General features: G+C 34.7%; 1 protein-coding gene across 1 annotated transcript in view; it reads left to right on the top strand.

The window, feature by feature from the left end:
- Positions 1–9,881, top strand: part of SLC27A6 (solute carrier family 27 member 6) — a 65,704-nt gene extending 55,823 nt beyond the window's left edge. The window contains exons 8-11 of the mRNA XM_026454499.1: positions 3,092–3,290; positions 4,273–4,370; positions 5,812–5,942; positions 9,352–9,881. Coding sequence (XP_026310284.1) covers positions 3,092–3,290; positions 4,273–4,370; positions 5,812–5,942; positions 9,352–9,528 — 605 coding nt within the window. The 3' untranslated portion in view covers positions 9,529–9,881. The remainder of the gene's footprint in view (positions 1–3,091; positions 3,291–4,272; positions 4,371–5,811; positions 5,943–9,351) is intronic.
- Positions 9,882–15,277: the final 5,396 nt, after the last annotated feature.

The raw sequence follows: 15,277 nt of genomic DNA, 5'->3' as shown, positions 1-15,277 counted from the left end.
ATAGGAGGGCCTGCTGTGATTATTAGTGAATTTCAAAAGGAGAGGATGACTAGGTCCACTGTGTAATTTAACTTTGGATTTTTATTTTAATGCAGGTGGAACAATTTTACTTAGATGTTAAGAGCCCCAGAGGGTCACTCAGATGGTAAATTATTAAAATAAAAAAGTGGTAACTATTTCGCTCATACTGTTCTTAATCTACCACTTGTAGTATGAACAGCGGCAAATGTCTAATATCCTATATTGCCAAACTATAATATAGAAATTAGTGAATTATTTTATCATTCTAGATATAGTGTAAAGTCAGACCAACCTGGATTTAAACATGGTCTCTGACACTTAGAAATGGTGCAACTTTGGACAGATTACTTAACCCATCTAAGTCTTATTTTCTTCATATGTAAAGTAGAAGTGACAATATTTATTCAGTGAGGACAATTAAATGGGATGTATATATATTCCTGAGGGACCTGGTATGTGGCTTGTTACTTTCCTCTCCCCAGCTTCTCCCTCTCACTCCCTTCCATTCTCTACCAAGGTAGACTTTCTTACAATTTTAGGTTAGAAATTTTCACGAAAGCAAGTACCTCAATTAACTTGCTGCTGCATATAATCAAATTAGAAAATAAAATGTAGAGATGTGCACTTAGAATTGTTTAGAGATTCAGTATGAATAAATCAGGCCAAAATTAATTTTTATTGCCTTAAAATATGTTGAAACTACATTTCAGAAGTGACTTCCTAAATCTTTACTTCAAATGTGACGATAAGGTGGCAAACTTGTTTTTATTTTCTGGTAGCTGAAAGACTAAAAAAAAAAAAAAAAATGCAAACTTTGTCTATTAAAAAACAAATCTCCCGAATCTCTGAATTTCAAGTCTACTGGCTTTTATCAAATGTTTCTCCAATTCTATTCTATAGACACTGGCCATGGAATTTGTGAAGAAAGTGCAAAGAACTTAAGCATTCTTTTCTACTGTTCTGTTTCTTACAATTACAATAATATCTGATATTAAAACTTGAATCCCAGAACTGTGCTTATGCAACCTCAGGTTTTCTTAAAAAGCTGGTTGACCCCAAATATCTGTTTTTCTATTTTGGATTCTCATTATGAGCTACTCAGTATTTTTTCCATTAAGGCATTGTGTCTTCACAATGTAAATTATACCCAACAAGAAAGATGTAAATACACTGTGACCTATTTAAACATTTGCAACAATTAGTTTGTCAGAAAAGAAACTGTCACCTGTATCCTGAAAAAGAAAAAGAAGAAACCAAAGAACATACATTTTAAGGGAGATGTAAGAGTTCTGAAAAATTCTGACATATAGGAATGTAGACTGACAGAATATATCACAGAGGTGAGGCTTTGGAGTCAGATGTTCCTGGATGGAGATATATATATATATATACACACACACACTCTGATTCCTGCATTTGACAGCTGTATGACATTGGGCAAATTCCTTTTTTTATGCCTCAGTTTTTTCACCTTAAAATGAAGATATTATCAGGGCCTTTCTTGTAGGTTTGTGATGAGAATTAAATGGATTACATATGTAAAACACTCAGAATAGTGACCATTACCCAAAAAGTGCTCAATAGGTATAATAGTGGTGATGATAATGATGGTGATGATGATGATATGATGGTGTTGGGAATGATGACGACGACGATGATGATGATGATGCTATCAGACTCTGCTGGACCAGAGAAGATTTGCTTTGGCCAGTGACCTCTGTGCCCTTGAAAGCCAGAATGACCAGGAGTGGGAGAAATGGGAGTTGAGTAAAGACTGTTGACTGGATGTGGTGGCTCATGCCAGTAATCCCAATACTTTTGGAGGCTGAGGTGGGAGAATTGCTTAAGCCCAAGAGTTCTAGATCAACTGGGCAACCTGATGAGACCTTGTGTTTCCAAAAAAATGTCAAAATCAGTTGGGCCTGGTGGCATGCCCTGCAGCCCCGCTACTTGGGAAGTTGAGGTGGGAGGATCAGTTGAGTCTGGTAAGACAAGGCTGTGGTGGGCCATGATCATGCCACTGCACTCCAGCCTGGGTCACAGAGTGAGACTTATTTTTTAAGAGCATTTAAAAGACAGAAATCACTCTGTATTATAGTTTGCTGGACTCCAACTTCATCTAGTCACATGAACACTGCATTTCTTTATAGCAGGCATAGCAAGTAGACAATAGCCTTGAAGACTTCCAGAGCAGTGATTGCTGCTGTCCTTTTTCCTTTTGCCCTCTCTTAGAGATAGCTTTTACCTTGCAGATTGCTGAGGAAAATCTTAATTAATTTGAATAAGTTTGATTGGAAAATCATTTCAGATAATGTGTCTAAACATAACTGAAACTAGTAAGTATCATGGAATAGGAAATCTTTTCAATGGCTCATCTCTTTCCCATCAAAGATTTCCAGAATAGCATACCAGAGGAATAAACCATTTTATTATAATAAATAAAATGTATTTGTGTATTGGATGAGAGATAGTATTATACAGAAACCTTGCCACACAAAGTCATAAAAAGTTAAATTTGAGTTCTAGTTCCATTTATCTCTCTGAGCATAGCAGCTATTGTACCCCTTTGGTTCCTAGTCCCTTGCTGGTAAAATAGGGATTATATCAAAGGATTTCTATGTAGAATAAGCAAGGTGACATTTGCAAAGGGCTCATGGTAAATGCCCAATAAAGAAAATGCTATCATTATGTTATTAACATTATTACTACTGTTGTTATTTATATAATGAATGTCAATATTATCTGTGGCAACATCTACATAATCCAAAACATAAGTAGCCATTGGTCTATCCACCTGGGAAGGAAGTATAAGAAATCTAATGAACCTTTTCTTTCCATTCAATTCCTTTTTATTAGTTTTTCCAAAGTAATTTGTATTTTTAGTAATCTATGAAAGGATGTGCTAGATATAGGCACCAAGGGTAAATGATGTCAAATACAGAAATAGGTTCAGAGGAAGCTGAGATAAGCAGCATTGGTTGTGCTGGCCAGATATAATATAGATACATGCATGATGTGTGTAACAATAGTTTTGATCAAATGGCTGCAAAAATGTCGTTCTTTCTTGAAGGAGAACCTGGACTTCTCATTTCTCGAGTGCATGCAAAAAATCCCTTCTTTGGCTATGCTGGGCCTTACAAGCACACAAAAGACAAATTGCTTTGTGATGTTTTTAAGAAGGGAGATGTTTACCTTAACACCGGAGACTTGATAGTCCAGAATCAGGACAATTTCCTTTATTTTTGGGACCGTACTGGAGACACTTTCAGGTATGAAATGTCATGGGATGCACAGCTTGTTCTATAATTGTGAACCATGCTTCTATGGAAACATCAGAGACCACATATGCTTTAGCTTTCAGGGCAGACAGAGCCCTTTTATCTGCATGTCTCCTCATTAAAAAATTTATTGGCCATCTGTTTCTAGACTGAACCACAAGTTAAATTTTGTTGTAAAATTTTATAATTATTTTATTGAATCAGTTTAGAACAAATCAGTGAGCTCCTTTTTAAGGAAATAAAGCTGGCAGACAAATGTAAAATATAAATGGTAGAGTTAAAAAAAAAAGCCCAGTTTGGTCAACTGTAGTCTAATTCTTGGCCTAATGATAAAAATTTTGAAACAGCAAAAATCCCCTTTCGCACATTTCCTTTTTTAATTCACTAAGATTATTTTAGGTCTATGAAACTATTTTGCTTTACTAGTCCAATGACTTGAATGAATGCTTGAATAAGTAACTTCTTACATCCTTGCCTTCTTGTACCATGTTATAAGCTCACTTTATATAAAATTATTTCAATTAAAGCAAAATATTCATTCAAAAGCATTAAAGGAGCCAAAGGGGTTAACACTTAGAAACTAACGTGGGTCAGTGTATTAAAAGGCAACTAGAGCTTTACTTTCAATTCTTATCACCAGAGAAAAGAAATGTTTTGTACTTCATTGTTATTTTACAAAATAATATTTTTGTAATGATAATCCTTATAATTATTTTATTTTTATGTATATTATAAAACGTAGAAAATAATTTATATAATGAGATATAAAGTAATTTTGACTAAAAGACCAATGCTGATTTTGTTGAAATACCAACAAAGTGCTTTCTTAGAAATGCCTTTCAGCTTGAAAACTACAGTTATGTTGGTCAGTAGGTGCTTGCACAGAGCCAAATACAAGACACTAAAACTAAAACTGGGTACCTGGTTTTTCAAATACAGGTGCACTAACTGGAATTTGATTTTTTTCATTTAGATGGAAAGGAGAAAATGTCTCAACCACTGAGGTTGTTGATGTTATTGGAATGTTGGATTTCATACAGGAAGCAAACGTCTATGGTGTGGCTATATCAGGTATAAATATATTTCAGATTTGGGAAAGATTCTTAGAATAGAATTTCCACTATTCTGTAGTTTCGCGATAGTCTTGCTAATTCAATATTTTAATTTTTGTGTATTACGATAAAGATTTTATTACTGCCTTGGCAAGTAATGCCCTTGACCAAGCTAACAAAGTTCATGGTCACTTCACGGGAAAGGTACCAACTGAATTTTAATGCCTGTGTGTATTTTTAAGCAAAGCTTGAAAACTCTGATCAATGACTCATTGCTTGGAATTAGTTACAGCTTTTTATTAGTCTATTATTTTTCTTTTTATGACTAGTGTTTGCACATACCACTAAACAAGAACATGTTCTACTTTAAATGTTTAAAAATACTGACTTTTAGTTAAGATAGTTCTTTATAAAAATTACTTTTAAATTTGGACTCATTATCCTTATATTTATGCATATGAGGGTTGTCTCATGATGTTGAAAATGTCACAGAAAAGTGACCAATTTGAAGTCATAAGACAGCCATTCTCCATTTTTCAGCAAATGCTTTTAGCTGCGGGGAGATCAGGGCTGTGAGTGTTTGGATGGGAGAGCAGAGAAGGGAATGATTACTTAATAAATAGCCACCGAGTGTTGGAGAAAGATTCCAGGACATTCTGACCCCTGTAAAGATCCACAGGTGGCATGATAATCATTAAATGATTTGTGGAATTAATTATGGAAATACGAGTTTCTAGTTCCTTAAAAATATGCCCTTCAGCTGGGGGCAGTGGCTCACACCTGCAATCCCAGCACTTTGGGAGGCCGAGGCGGGCGGATCACAAGGTCAGGTGATCGAGACCATCCTGGCTAACACGGTGAAACCCCGTCTCTACTAAAAATGCAAAAAATTAGCCAGGCATGGTCGCGGACGTCTATAGTCCCAGCTACTGGGAAGGCTGAGGCAGGAGAATGGCATGAACCCCAGACACAGAGCTTGCAGTGAGCCAAGATCGCGCCAATGCACTCCAGCCTGGGGGACAGAGCGAAACTTCATCTTAAAAAAATAAAATAAAATAAATAAATAAAATATGCCCTTCATATTTTACATTAAAGCTTAGGATATATATTTCTGCTGGAATATAGTTGCCTTTTAATGAATGTTTTCTTTCTTAATATTTGTTTTAGTGGTGGTGGGATGCAAATTCATTGTAATTTATAGTGTTGCCCATTCCATGTATTTCATTTCTGTAGTATAGGCAATTAGAGATGGACTCTGGTCTTCTCTGTCCTTAAATGTTTCTATGGGGTAAATCATATATTCAGGGAAGGATGCAGACTTGTTTATGCTACTGTTGTCTTATTATTACTGAAATAGATTTAATGTCTCCATGTGTGCCAATTAGCATGTACAGAATTATCTTTTAAAGTTTATTTGGTATGGTACTTAACAATGGCTCTATTTCAAACTGTTTTTTCAGGTTATGAAGGAAGAGCAGGAATGGCTTCTATTATTTTAAAACCAAATAAATCTTTAGATTTGGAAAAAGTTTATGAACAACTTGTAACATCTTTACCAGCTTATGCTTGTCCACGATTTTTAAGAATTCAGGTAATTTTAGTGGTGCAGTTTACTATTAAATATAAGACCAGGAAACAAGGAGGTAGTTTAATTGCAAAATAATATTGTATCCTTTGATTAACATGTGAGTTATGTGAGAGGCGTGGCATGTGGAGTTGATGCAGATCGATGCCATGTTTGAAGCCTAATTATAAAGGGGGCATGGTGAAATGCTAGGGCATACCTGTCTTTGTCCTAATTATAGAATTGCTCTCTTCCTCTTCAGTCAGGACCTCAGAGAAAAATGATGGTCCCAGTGACAGTGGCAATCCAAAACCACATCTTACTTATATCTTGTGAAAACATTTGGTGCTATGTGCCTAGAATCAGCCTCCATTAAGGAGACATCAAAGAGATGGCAAGATGTGTGCAGAACATAAAGGCATCTGGCTTTAGGCAATCCTGCTTTTAATTTTTATTGCTGTTCTGTCCAAATTCCCCGTCACCTGGACCTTCCCCATGTGAGAAATTCTGAGTTTATTTATTTTGGGATGAGGACTTAATCTCTTGTTAGGTTACTGGCATAAGTACAGTAAAAAGAAAACAAATTTCCTTAACTACTGGGTAACTTTACTTATTTATTCAACCATTCGTTTATTTAATATTTTGCATCAAATATAATTTCCCCAAATTAGTACTCATCATCTCTTAACATCCAACCACACAGATATTTTTTTTTTCTGAATACATTTGTTATTTCACTATTAGACCCCTAGTGGAGCAATAGCCTGTATCATATTCAGGTTTATAGTATTTGCCAAGCAATCACTGCAGCCAAGTCACTGCTTATTCAATGGGACACATCCTCTGAACTATCATAATACATATTTCATTTGCCTTTTTTATTTTGAGTTTTCACATTGTCTCAGATTATTTTAACATCGACCCTCTGAAACACTAAAGGTAAGTATAAAGCAGAAGTAATATATTTTCAATGAAATTTTTTGAGATAGTTGTAGATTCACATGCAGTTGTAAGAAATAATAAGAGAGAACTTGTATATCCTTCACCTGGTTTCCCCCAAGGATAACATTTTGCAGATCTGTTACAACCAGGATGTCAACATAATCCACCCATCTTATTAAAAATTCTCCTGCTTTACTTACACTCATTTGTGTGTGTATATTTTCTATACAGTTTTATCACCTGTGCAACTTCATGCATTCATGACCACAGTAAAGATATGAACAATTTCAAAATCATAAGTTTCCCTCATGTTGTCCTTTTACAACCATACCAAGCTGCCTCTCGTCCCTCCTCATCCTCAGCCCACCCCATAAGTAATATATTTTGATGGAGTAGAAAGTTGATAGGACAAATAATATTTTAAGAACTTTTTTCCAGGGTAACATAAAATTCACTTTAATTAAATGGAAAAAATATTTTAGCACAAGACTACTTTAGAAGATTAGATCAGCCTTGCACAAATTTAGAAAGCATTTTAGGATCTTTAAACACCTAAAAAGAACATGGACTATGACTGTTATATTTATTCAAGTATTTGCTATAGCTAGAAATAAAGCCTGACAGCAGTCAAATATTTGTTTAATAAATGAATGTTAGTAATAAATGATCTCATAAAAGGAATGCAAAAGTAAAAGTTACTTCTGATAAAATGAGTCAAACAAGGATTGTATTACAAATCTATTTAACACAAATTAAAAAATAGAACTCTTTTTGCCAATAAGTCACAAAAAAGTGAAATGTTATAATATTCAGTGTGGCTGGGATAAAACAAACTTGGTCCTTTCTTTCTACTCATGGAAACACAAATTGTTATAATCTCTCTAGAAAACAATTTGGTAATATATGATCACACTCTTAACAGTTTGCATATATTTTGACTTAGTCAAAATACATCTTAGGAAGTAATCAAAGATGTATAAATGTTATATATGCATACATTTCTCAAAGGACTATAGTAGTAAAAAATTTTATATTCTCTAAAAGTTCATGAATAAGGGCAAAGTTAATTAAAATATGACAATTAAATGAGACCTTATAAAACAATTTTCTAAGTTCTATTTTGAAGAAAATCACAGGACCCAGGAAAATATACTTTGTATAGTATTAAGCTTAAAAATGGCAGAACATTAAATTGTATAAATACCGTGAGCTGCTGATTTTTAAGAGAAGAGTAAAAGGATATATGTGCTTGTATAGCCATATCTAGCTGTGATGACACTGTTGGATCAGGGGAGATAGAGGAGGGAAGGGGGTTCAAAGTGAAGTTGACTCAAATAGTCCAAAAGGATAAATAAAAATGGCCAAGCTACTCATAGAATGTTGTATGGGTCTCTACATGTCATCTCACTTAAACAGACCATTTATCCATACCTGAGATTCCCACAAAGAGATACACTCTTATCTCCTTTAAACACCTTGAAACAGAGATTCTTAAACTTTCTAGACTCATGGCATCTTTAATGTCTCATAGCACTCTTGGGTCAAAGCAAATACCTAAACATGTGTTTATTCACTAGTTAAGGAAAAACAATAAGTATTTAGGTCTAACAAATGAGTAGCCACCTGAAAAATAATCCATATAAATAAATAAATGCTTTCATTTCATTTTCAAATAACTGCAGTCACGTATTAAGGAGATGTAAGTTGGGCACTGCACAGTTCTTCAGACCTTGGAATTAGATTGGATTGGACAGGGACAGTCTGATTTCATGTTCCACGATGATTTTTGGCTGTACTTGCTTTTTATCCCAGCAGCTACCAAAAACCCAAATTTGCAAAGATAATGACATCATTGAATGTATTACAAATTACTACTGAAACTGTAAACCTTGAGCTAGTAGTTTGTGAGTGGTGACTAACAGATGTCACTGAGTTTCTCTTGAAAACAAGATATCCTGTGAGGACCTTGGAAATTCACTGAGATACCTCAAGTTTTACAGCTTTCAAGTAACCCCTCTGGGTAAATTTAAGCCATGTTTTAGAACATTCTGTACCCCATCTAGCTCTTACGGTATTCTGCTTTTTATAATAGATTTGTGTGTACTTGTAGTAGAAATTGCTGTCTTTTGTGGCTTTTATCTCCTCAGCATCTTACAGCATTCTCTATACATAATATTATATTGGCATTGAATTGAAGAGATAACCTATGTGTTTTAGACATAATTATAATCAGTTTAATGATTATGTTCATAATTCTTACATGTTGAATGAGTTTATATTTGAGTAAAGTTTACAGGTAAATCAAATATTTTAATATTCCAGAATACTTTTTTATTTCTAGTGTTAAATTATTAGTAGAAAATACAGAGATCACTAGATATAAAATGTTATAATTTAATATTACGGTCTATAATATTAACTCTATAGTATTAACTCTATATTAGTATATTATAGTTATTAAATGATTCTACTCATCCTGGTAATTGCTTTACAGGAAAAAATGGAAGCAACAGGAACATTCAAACTATTGAAGTATCGGTTGGTGGAAGAAGGATTTAATCCACTGAAAATTTCTGAACCACTTTACTTCATGGATAACTTGAAAAAGTCTTATGTTCCACTGACCAGGGAACTTTATGATCAAATAATGTTAGGGGAAATAAAACTGTAAGATTTTTATATCTAGAACTTTCATATGCTTTCTTAGGAAGAGTGAGAGGAGACTGTATGATTCTTTACTATGAAATGAGGAAAAGGAACTAACATTATTTAGGCATGTGCTATGTTTCCTTAATATGAGAGAGAATTGTTTTAGTTGCATAATGATTTTTTCTTTTAAATGATATAAACTTTAGTTGATTATTCTTTTTGCCTATTTGGAGATTCAGTGCATAACTAAATATTTGCCGTAATATTAAAGGGTTTAAATAATAAATGGTAGCTAGCAGTTTGGACAATCACTAAAAATATACTTTCTAATATGTAAAGTTACTAATTTTGAATAAAAGATTAATTTTTCTGAAATATTTTAATTTTATGTGTCTCGTCCTATAACCCAATAACATAATTTAGATTAAAAATGTGTTTTCAGTAGAGTTTGAAGTCAGGTAGCATGATACCTCCAGCTTTGTTCTTTTTGCTTAGGATTGTCTTGGCTATGTGGGCTCTTTTTTGGTTCCATATGAAGCTTAAAGTAGATTTTTCCAATTCTGTGAAGAAAGTCAATGGTGGCTTGATGGGGATGGCATTGAATCTATAAATTACTTTGGGCATGATGGCCATTTTCATGATGTTGAGTCTTCCTATCCATAAGCATGTCATGTTTTTCTATTTATTTGGTGTCCTCTCTTATTTCCTTGAGCAGTGGTTTGTAGTTCTCCTTGAAGAGGTCCTTCACATCCCTTGTAAGTTGTATTCCTAGGTATTTTATGCTATTTGTAGCAATTGTGAATGGGAGTTCACTCATGATTTGGCTGTTTGTCTGTTATTGGTGTATAGGAATGCTTGTGATTTTTGCACATTGATTTTTTGTCCTGAGACTGCTGAAGCTGCTTATCAGCTTAAGGAGATTTTGGGCTAGATGGTGGGGTTTTCTAAATATACAATCATGTCATCTGCAAACAGAGACAATTTGACTTCTTCTTTTTCTATTTGAATACCTTTATTCCTTTCTCTTGCCTGATTGTCCTGGCCAGAACTTCCAACACTATGTTGAATAGGACTGGTGAGAGAGGGCATCCTTGCCTTGTGCCAGTTTTCAAAGGGAATGCTTCCAGTTTTTGCCCATTCAGCATGATATTGGTTGTGGGTTTGTCATAAATAGCTCTCATTATTTTGAGATACATTCCCTCAATACCTAGTTTATTGAGAGTTTTTAACATGAAATGCTGTTGAATTTTGTTGAAGGCCTTTTCTGCATCTATTGAGATAATCATGTGGTTTTTGTCATTGGTTCTGTTTATGTGATGGATTACGTTTATTGATTTGTGTATGTTGAACCAGCCTTGCATCCCAGGGATGAAGCCGACTTGATTGTGGTGAGTAAGCTTTTTGATATGTTGCTGGATTCAGTTCGCCAGTATTTTATTGAGGATTTTTGCATCGATGCTCATCAGGGATATTGGCCTGAGATTTTCTTTTTTGTTGTTGTGTCTCTGCCAGGTTTTGGTATCAGGATGATGCTGGCCTCATAAAATGAGTTAGAGAGGACTACCTCTTTTTCTATTGTTTGGAATAGTTTCAGAAGAATTGATACGAGCTCCTGTCTGTACCTCTGGTAAAATTCAGCTGCGAATCCGTCTGGTCCTGGACATTTTCTGGTAGGTAAGCTATTAATTATTGCCTCAATTTTAGAGCCTGGTATTGGTCTATTTAGAGATTCGACTTCTTCCTGGTTTAGGCTTGGGAAGGTGTGTGTGTCCAGGAGTTTATCCATTTCTTCTAGATTTTCTAGTTTATTTGCAGAGAGCTGTTTATAGTATTCTCTGTTGGTAGTTTGTATTTCTGTGGGATCAGTGGAGATATCCCTTTATCATTTTGTTATTGCATCTATTTGATTCTTCTCTCTTTAATTCTTCATTAGTCTGGGTTGCAGTCTATTTTGTTGAATTTTTCAAAAAACCAGCTCCTGTATTCATTGGCTTTTTTGAAGGGTGTTTTTGTGTCTCTATCTCCTTCAGTTCTGCTCTGATCTCAGTTATTTCTTGCTTCTGCTAACTTTTGAATTTATTTGCTCTTCAAACTCTACTCTAAGACTACAGTAACCAAAACAGCATGGTACTGGTACCAAAACAGATATATAGACCAATGGAACAGAACAGAGGCCTCAGAACTAACACCACACATATACAACCATCTGACCTTTGACAAACCTGACACAAACAAGCAATGGGGAAAAGATTCCCTATTTAATAAATAGTGTTAGGAAAACTGGCTAGCTATATGCATAAAACTGAAACTGGACTCCTTCCTTACACCTTATACAAAAATTAAGTCAAGATGGATTAAAGACTTAAATGTAAGACCTAAAACAATAAAAATCTTAGAAGAAAACCTAGGCAATACCATTCAGGACATAGGCATGGGCAAAGACTTCATGTCTAAAACACCAAAATAAATGGCAACAAAAGCCAAAAGTGACACATGGGATCTAATTAAACTAAATAGTTTCTGCACAGCAAAAGAAACTACTATCAGAGTGAACAGGCAACCTAGAATGGGAGAAAAGTTTTGCAGTCTATCCATCTGACAAAGGGCTAATAAATAATAATAATCTACAAAGAACTTAAGCAAACTTACAAGAAAAAAACAACGCCATCAAAAAGTGGGCAAAGGATATGAAGAGACACTTCTCAAAAGAAGAGATTTATGCAACCAACAAACGGATGAAAAGCTCATCATTGTTCATTAGAGAAATGCATACCAAAACCACAATGAGATACGATCTCATGCCAGTTAGAATGGTGATCATTAAAAAGTGAGGAAACAACGATGCTGGAGAGGATGTGGAGAAACAGGAATGCTTTTACACTGTTGGTGGGAGTGTAAAGTAGTTCAACCATTGTGGAAGACAGTGTGGTGATTCCTCAAGGATCTAGAACTAGAAATACCATTTGACCCAGCAATCCCATTACTGGGTATATACCCTAAGGATTATAAATCATTCTGCTATGAAGACACATACACATGTTTGTTTATTGTGGCACTATTCACAATAGCAAGACTTGGAACCAACCCAAATGTCAATCAGTGAGACTGACTGGATACAGAAAATGTGGCACATATACGCCATGGAATACTATGCAGTCATAAAAGGATGAGTTCATGTCCTTTGCAGGGACATGGATAAAGCTGGAAACCATCATTCTCTGCAAACTAACACAAGAACAGAAAACCAAACACCTCAAATTCTCACTCATAAGCAGTAGATGAACAATGAGAATACATGGACGCAGGGAGGGGAACATCATACACCAGGGCCTGTTAGGTGGTGGGGGCCTAGGGAAGGGATAGCATTAGGAGAAATACCTGATGTAGGTGATGGGTTAATGAGTGTTGCAAACCACCATGGCACGTGTATACCTATGTAACAAAACTGCACGCTGTGCACATGTACCCCATAGCTTATAATAATAATAATAAAAAAAAGTGTTTTCAGTTTTTATTCTGGTATATTTAATTGTTTACTTCCAATCAAAGAAAGCTGACTGACTAAATGCAAGCACTGATATCTCCTTTGTCTTAAACCCACATTAAGATGATTGAAGAAATATAAATATATGAAACAGCAGATCAGGAAAACTGGTAAGCTCAGAGCACTTACGATTTTTTGGAAGACATATAAAAGGGATAATTTGATAAAATCCAACAGATCTGTCTAAACCACTCATCGTACTGGGAAAGGGTAGACTAGAATAGAACCATGGAATTATTATCAAGATCAGAAACAAAAAGGGCTACAAGTTTGGACAATTTTGTGAGTAGTTAATGGGGAAATTTATTATAAGGATAATCTAATGAGCACAATTGTGCTTTCTCAAGCTGGAAGCACCAGGCTCCAGTATTCCCTTCAAGCTAGAACCACAGAAGTGACTCTTAATATGGTGAGGTATCTTCCATAGGAGGGCACTGGGGAGCTGAACTAAGAGGGGGAAGATTGCCCAGCAAGAACCCCCTGTGCCCATAAACCCACTTCCATGTACAACCAAAAGGAAAGTTTTCCTTGCTTCATGCAGTCTCTCATATGCTAAAAAGATTGCTTTGATTGGAACAGAAGTTGTAGAGAGTTTAATTTTGTAAATGCTGAGAAATCATGTCATAAAGTTAAAATGTATTTTAAAATGTAGAGGTTAACTACAAATAGCATAGAAATAAAATGTCAAATTTTATGAGACATATAATTTTGTAAAAACTAGGAATTTTGAAAGAGAAACAACAAAAAATAGTAAATAGAAAAAATACATGTAAGCATACTCATATACCAATATATAAATTAGAATGGATTAATTTCCTTTATTAAAACATATTCATAAATGAATAGACATTTATTTTTATATCTGGGATTTGCCTGGTTTTTTGCCTTTCCCACTAAAAATGATTTTGCCTTCATTTACATAGTTTTAATTTGTAAGTGTTCTTTAAGTACCATGAATCTGACTGAACATGTTTCTTATTTCTTACTCTTTAAAAACTTTCGAGATTTGATCATGATAGTGAAGTAGGCATACATATATCACCCCATTGGATATATGGATAAACTCCTCCTCCTGCCAAATCTGTTGCAATGAAAGACAAAATGTTATAGAGAGAACAATCCATTTGAAAATGGAGGGTTGGGGCTAGGTACAGTGGCTCAGCTGTAAACTCAGGCCTTAGGGAGGTTAAATGGAATCGCATGAGCCCAGGAGCTTAAGACCAGCTTGGGTAACATAGTGAGACCCCTGTTTTTACTAAATAAATAAATAAATAAATAAAGCTGGGCATGGTGGCAAGTGCCTGTAGCACCAGCTACTCAGGAGGCTGGCCCCAGGAGGTCAAGGCTGCGGTGATCTATGTTTGTACCACTGAACCCCAGCCTGGGTGACAGAATGAGACTCTCTTAAAAATATTACTAAAAAATATAAAACAGGTGAGTTTAGATTAGCAAAGAAACCATGAGAGAAGAGTGGGGAAACAAAACATCAAACTTATGTGCAGTGAATAACTACTTCAATGGAAAAAGAACTCCAACCACACAGTAAACACACATAAAAACAAAGATGGGACCTCTGTGTAATTACAGAGTATCCTGATTATTAATTATCAGGATACTTAACTGTAGAAAATTGAGGCCATGAATTTTCTTGCCTTTTTCTTACTTACAGAAAACTAGCATCAGACAAAATAATTCATGACATAAAAATAATATGTCATTAATTTAAAAACTTCTTTAAGACAAGACAACGAAGATTAAAGTTTTTAAAGAGATAGAAACTAGGGAGAATAGTTGTCACATTTATAGTATATAAAGAACACTTACAAATATAAAGGCAAAATTATTTTCATGAGAAAAATGTGAGAACAGGCAACGTGGGGAAATTTTAGCTTACCAGTACTTCAGTTGAGGGTATAAATAAGTACAGCCATTCTGGAAAGCAATATGGCAGTACTTATTAAAATGCTAAAGGTGTATACCATCCAACATGGCATTCTACTTCTAGAGAACATGTAATACCTTTAATACATTGTACACATGTGCACAAAGAGTCTTAATGAATCTTTATCTCTTTTAATAAAAAAATTATACATCAGAAGAAAGAAAAATAAATGTCAATACAATCATATGGTAGAATATTATGTGATCATAATAAGGTGGGCTAACATACACTGATTCATAAAGCCATACTATAAATTAAAAAATTCATATTGCTGAACAATTCATA

Source organism: Piliocolobus tephrosceles, chromosome 4 (genome assembly GCF_002776525.5).
Source record: "Piliocolobus tephrosceles isolate RC106 chromosome 4, ASM277652v3, whole genome shotgun sequence".
Taxonomy (NCBI): Eukaryota; Metazoa; Chordata; class Mammalia; order Primates; family Cercopithecidae; genus Piliocolobus; species Piliocolobus tephrosceles.
This window is presented reverse-complemented; position numbering and strand designations above follow the sequence as displayed.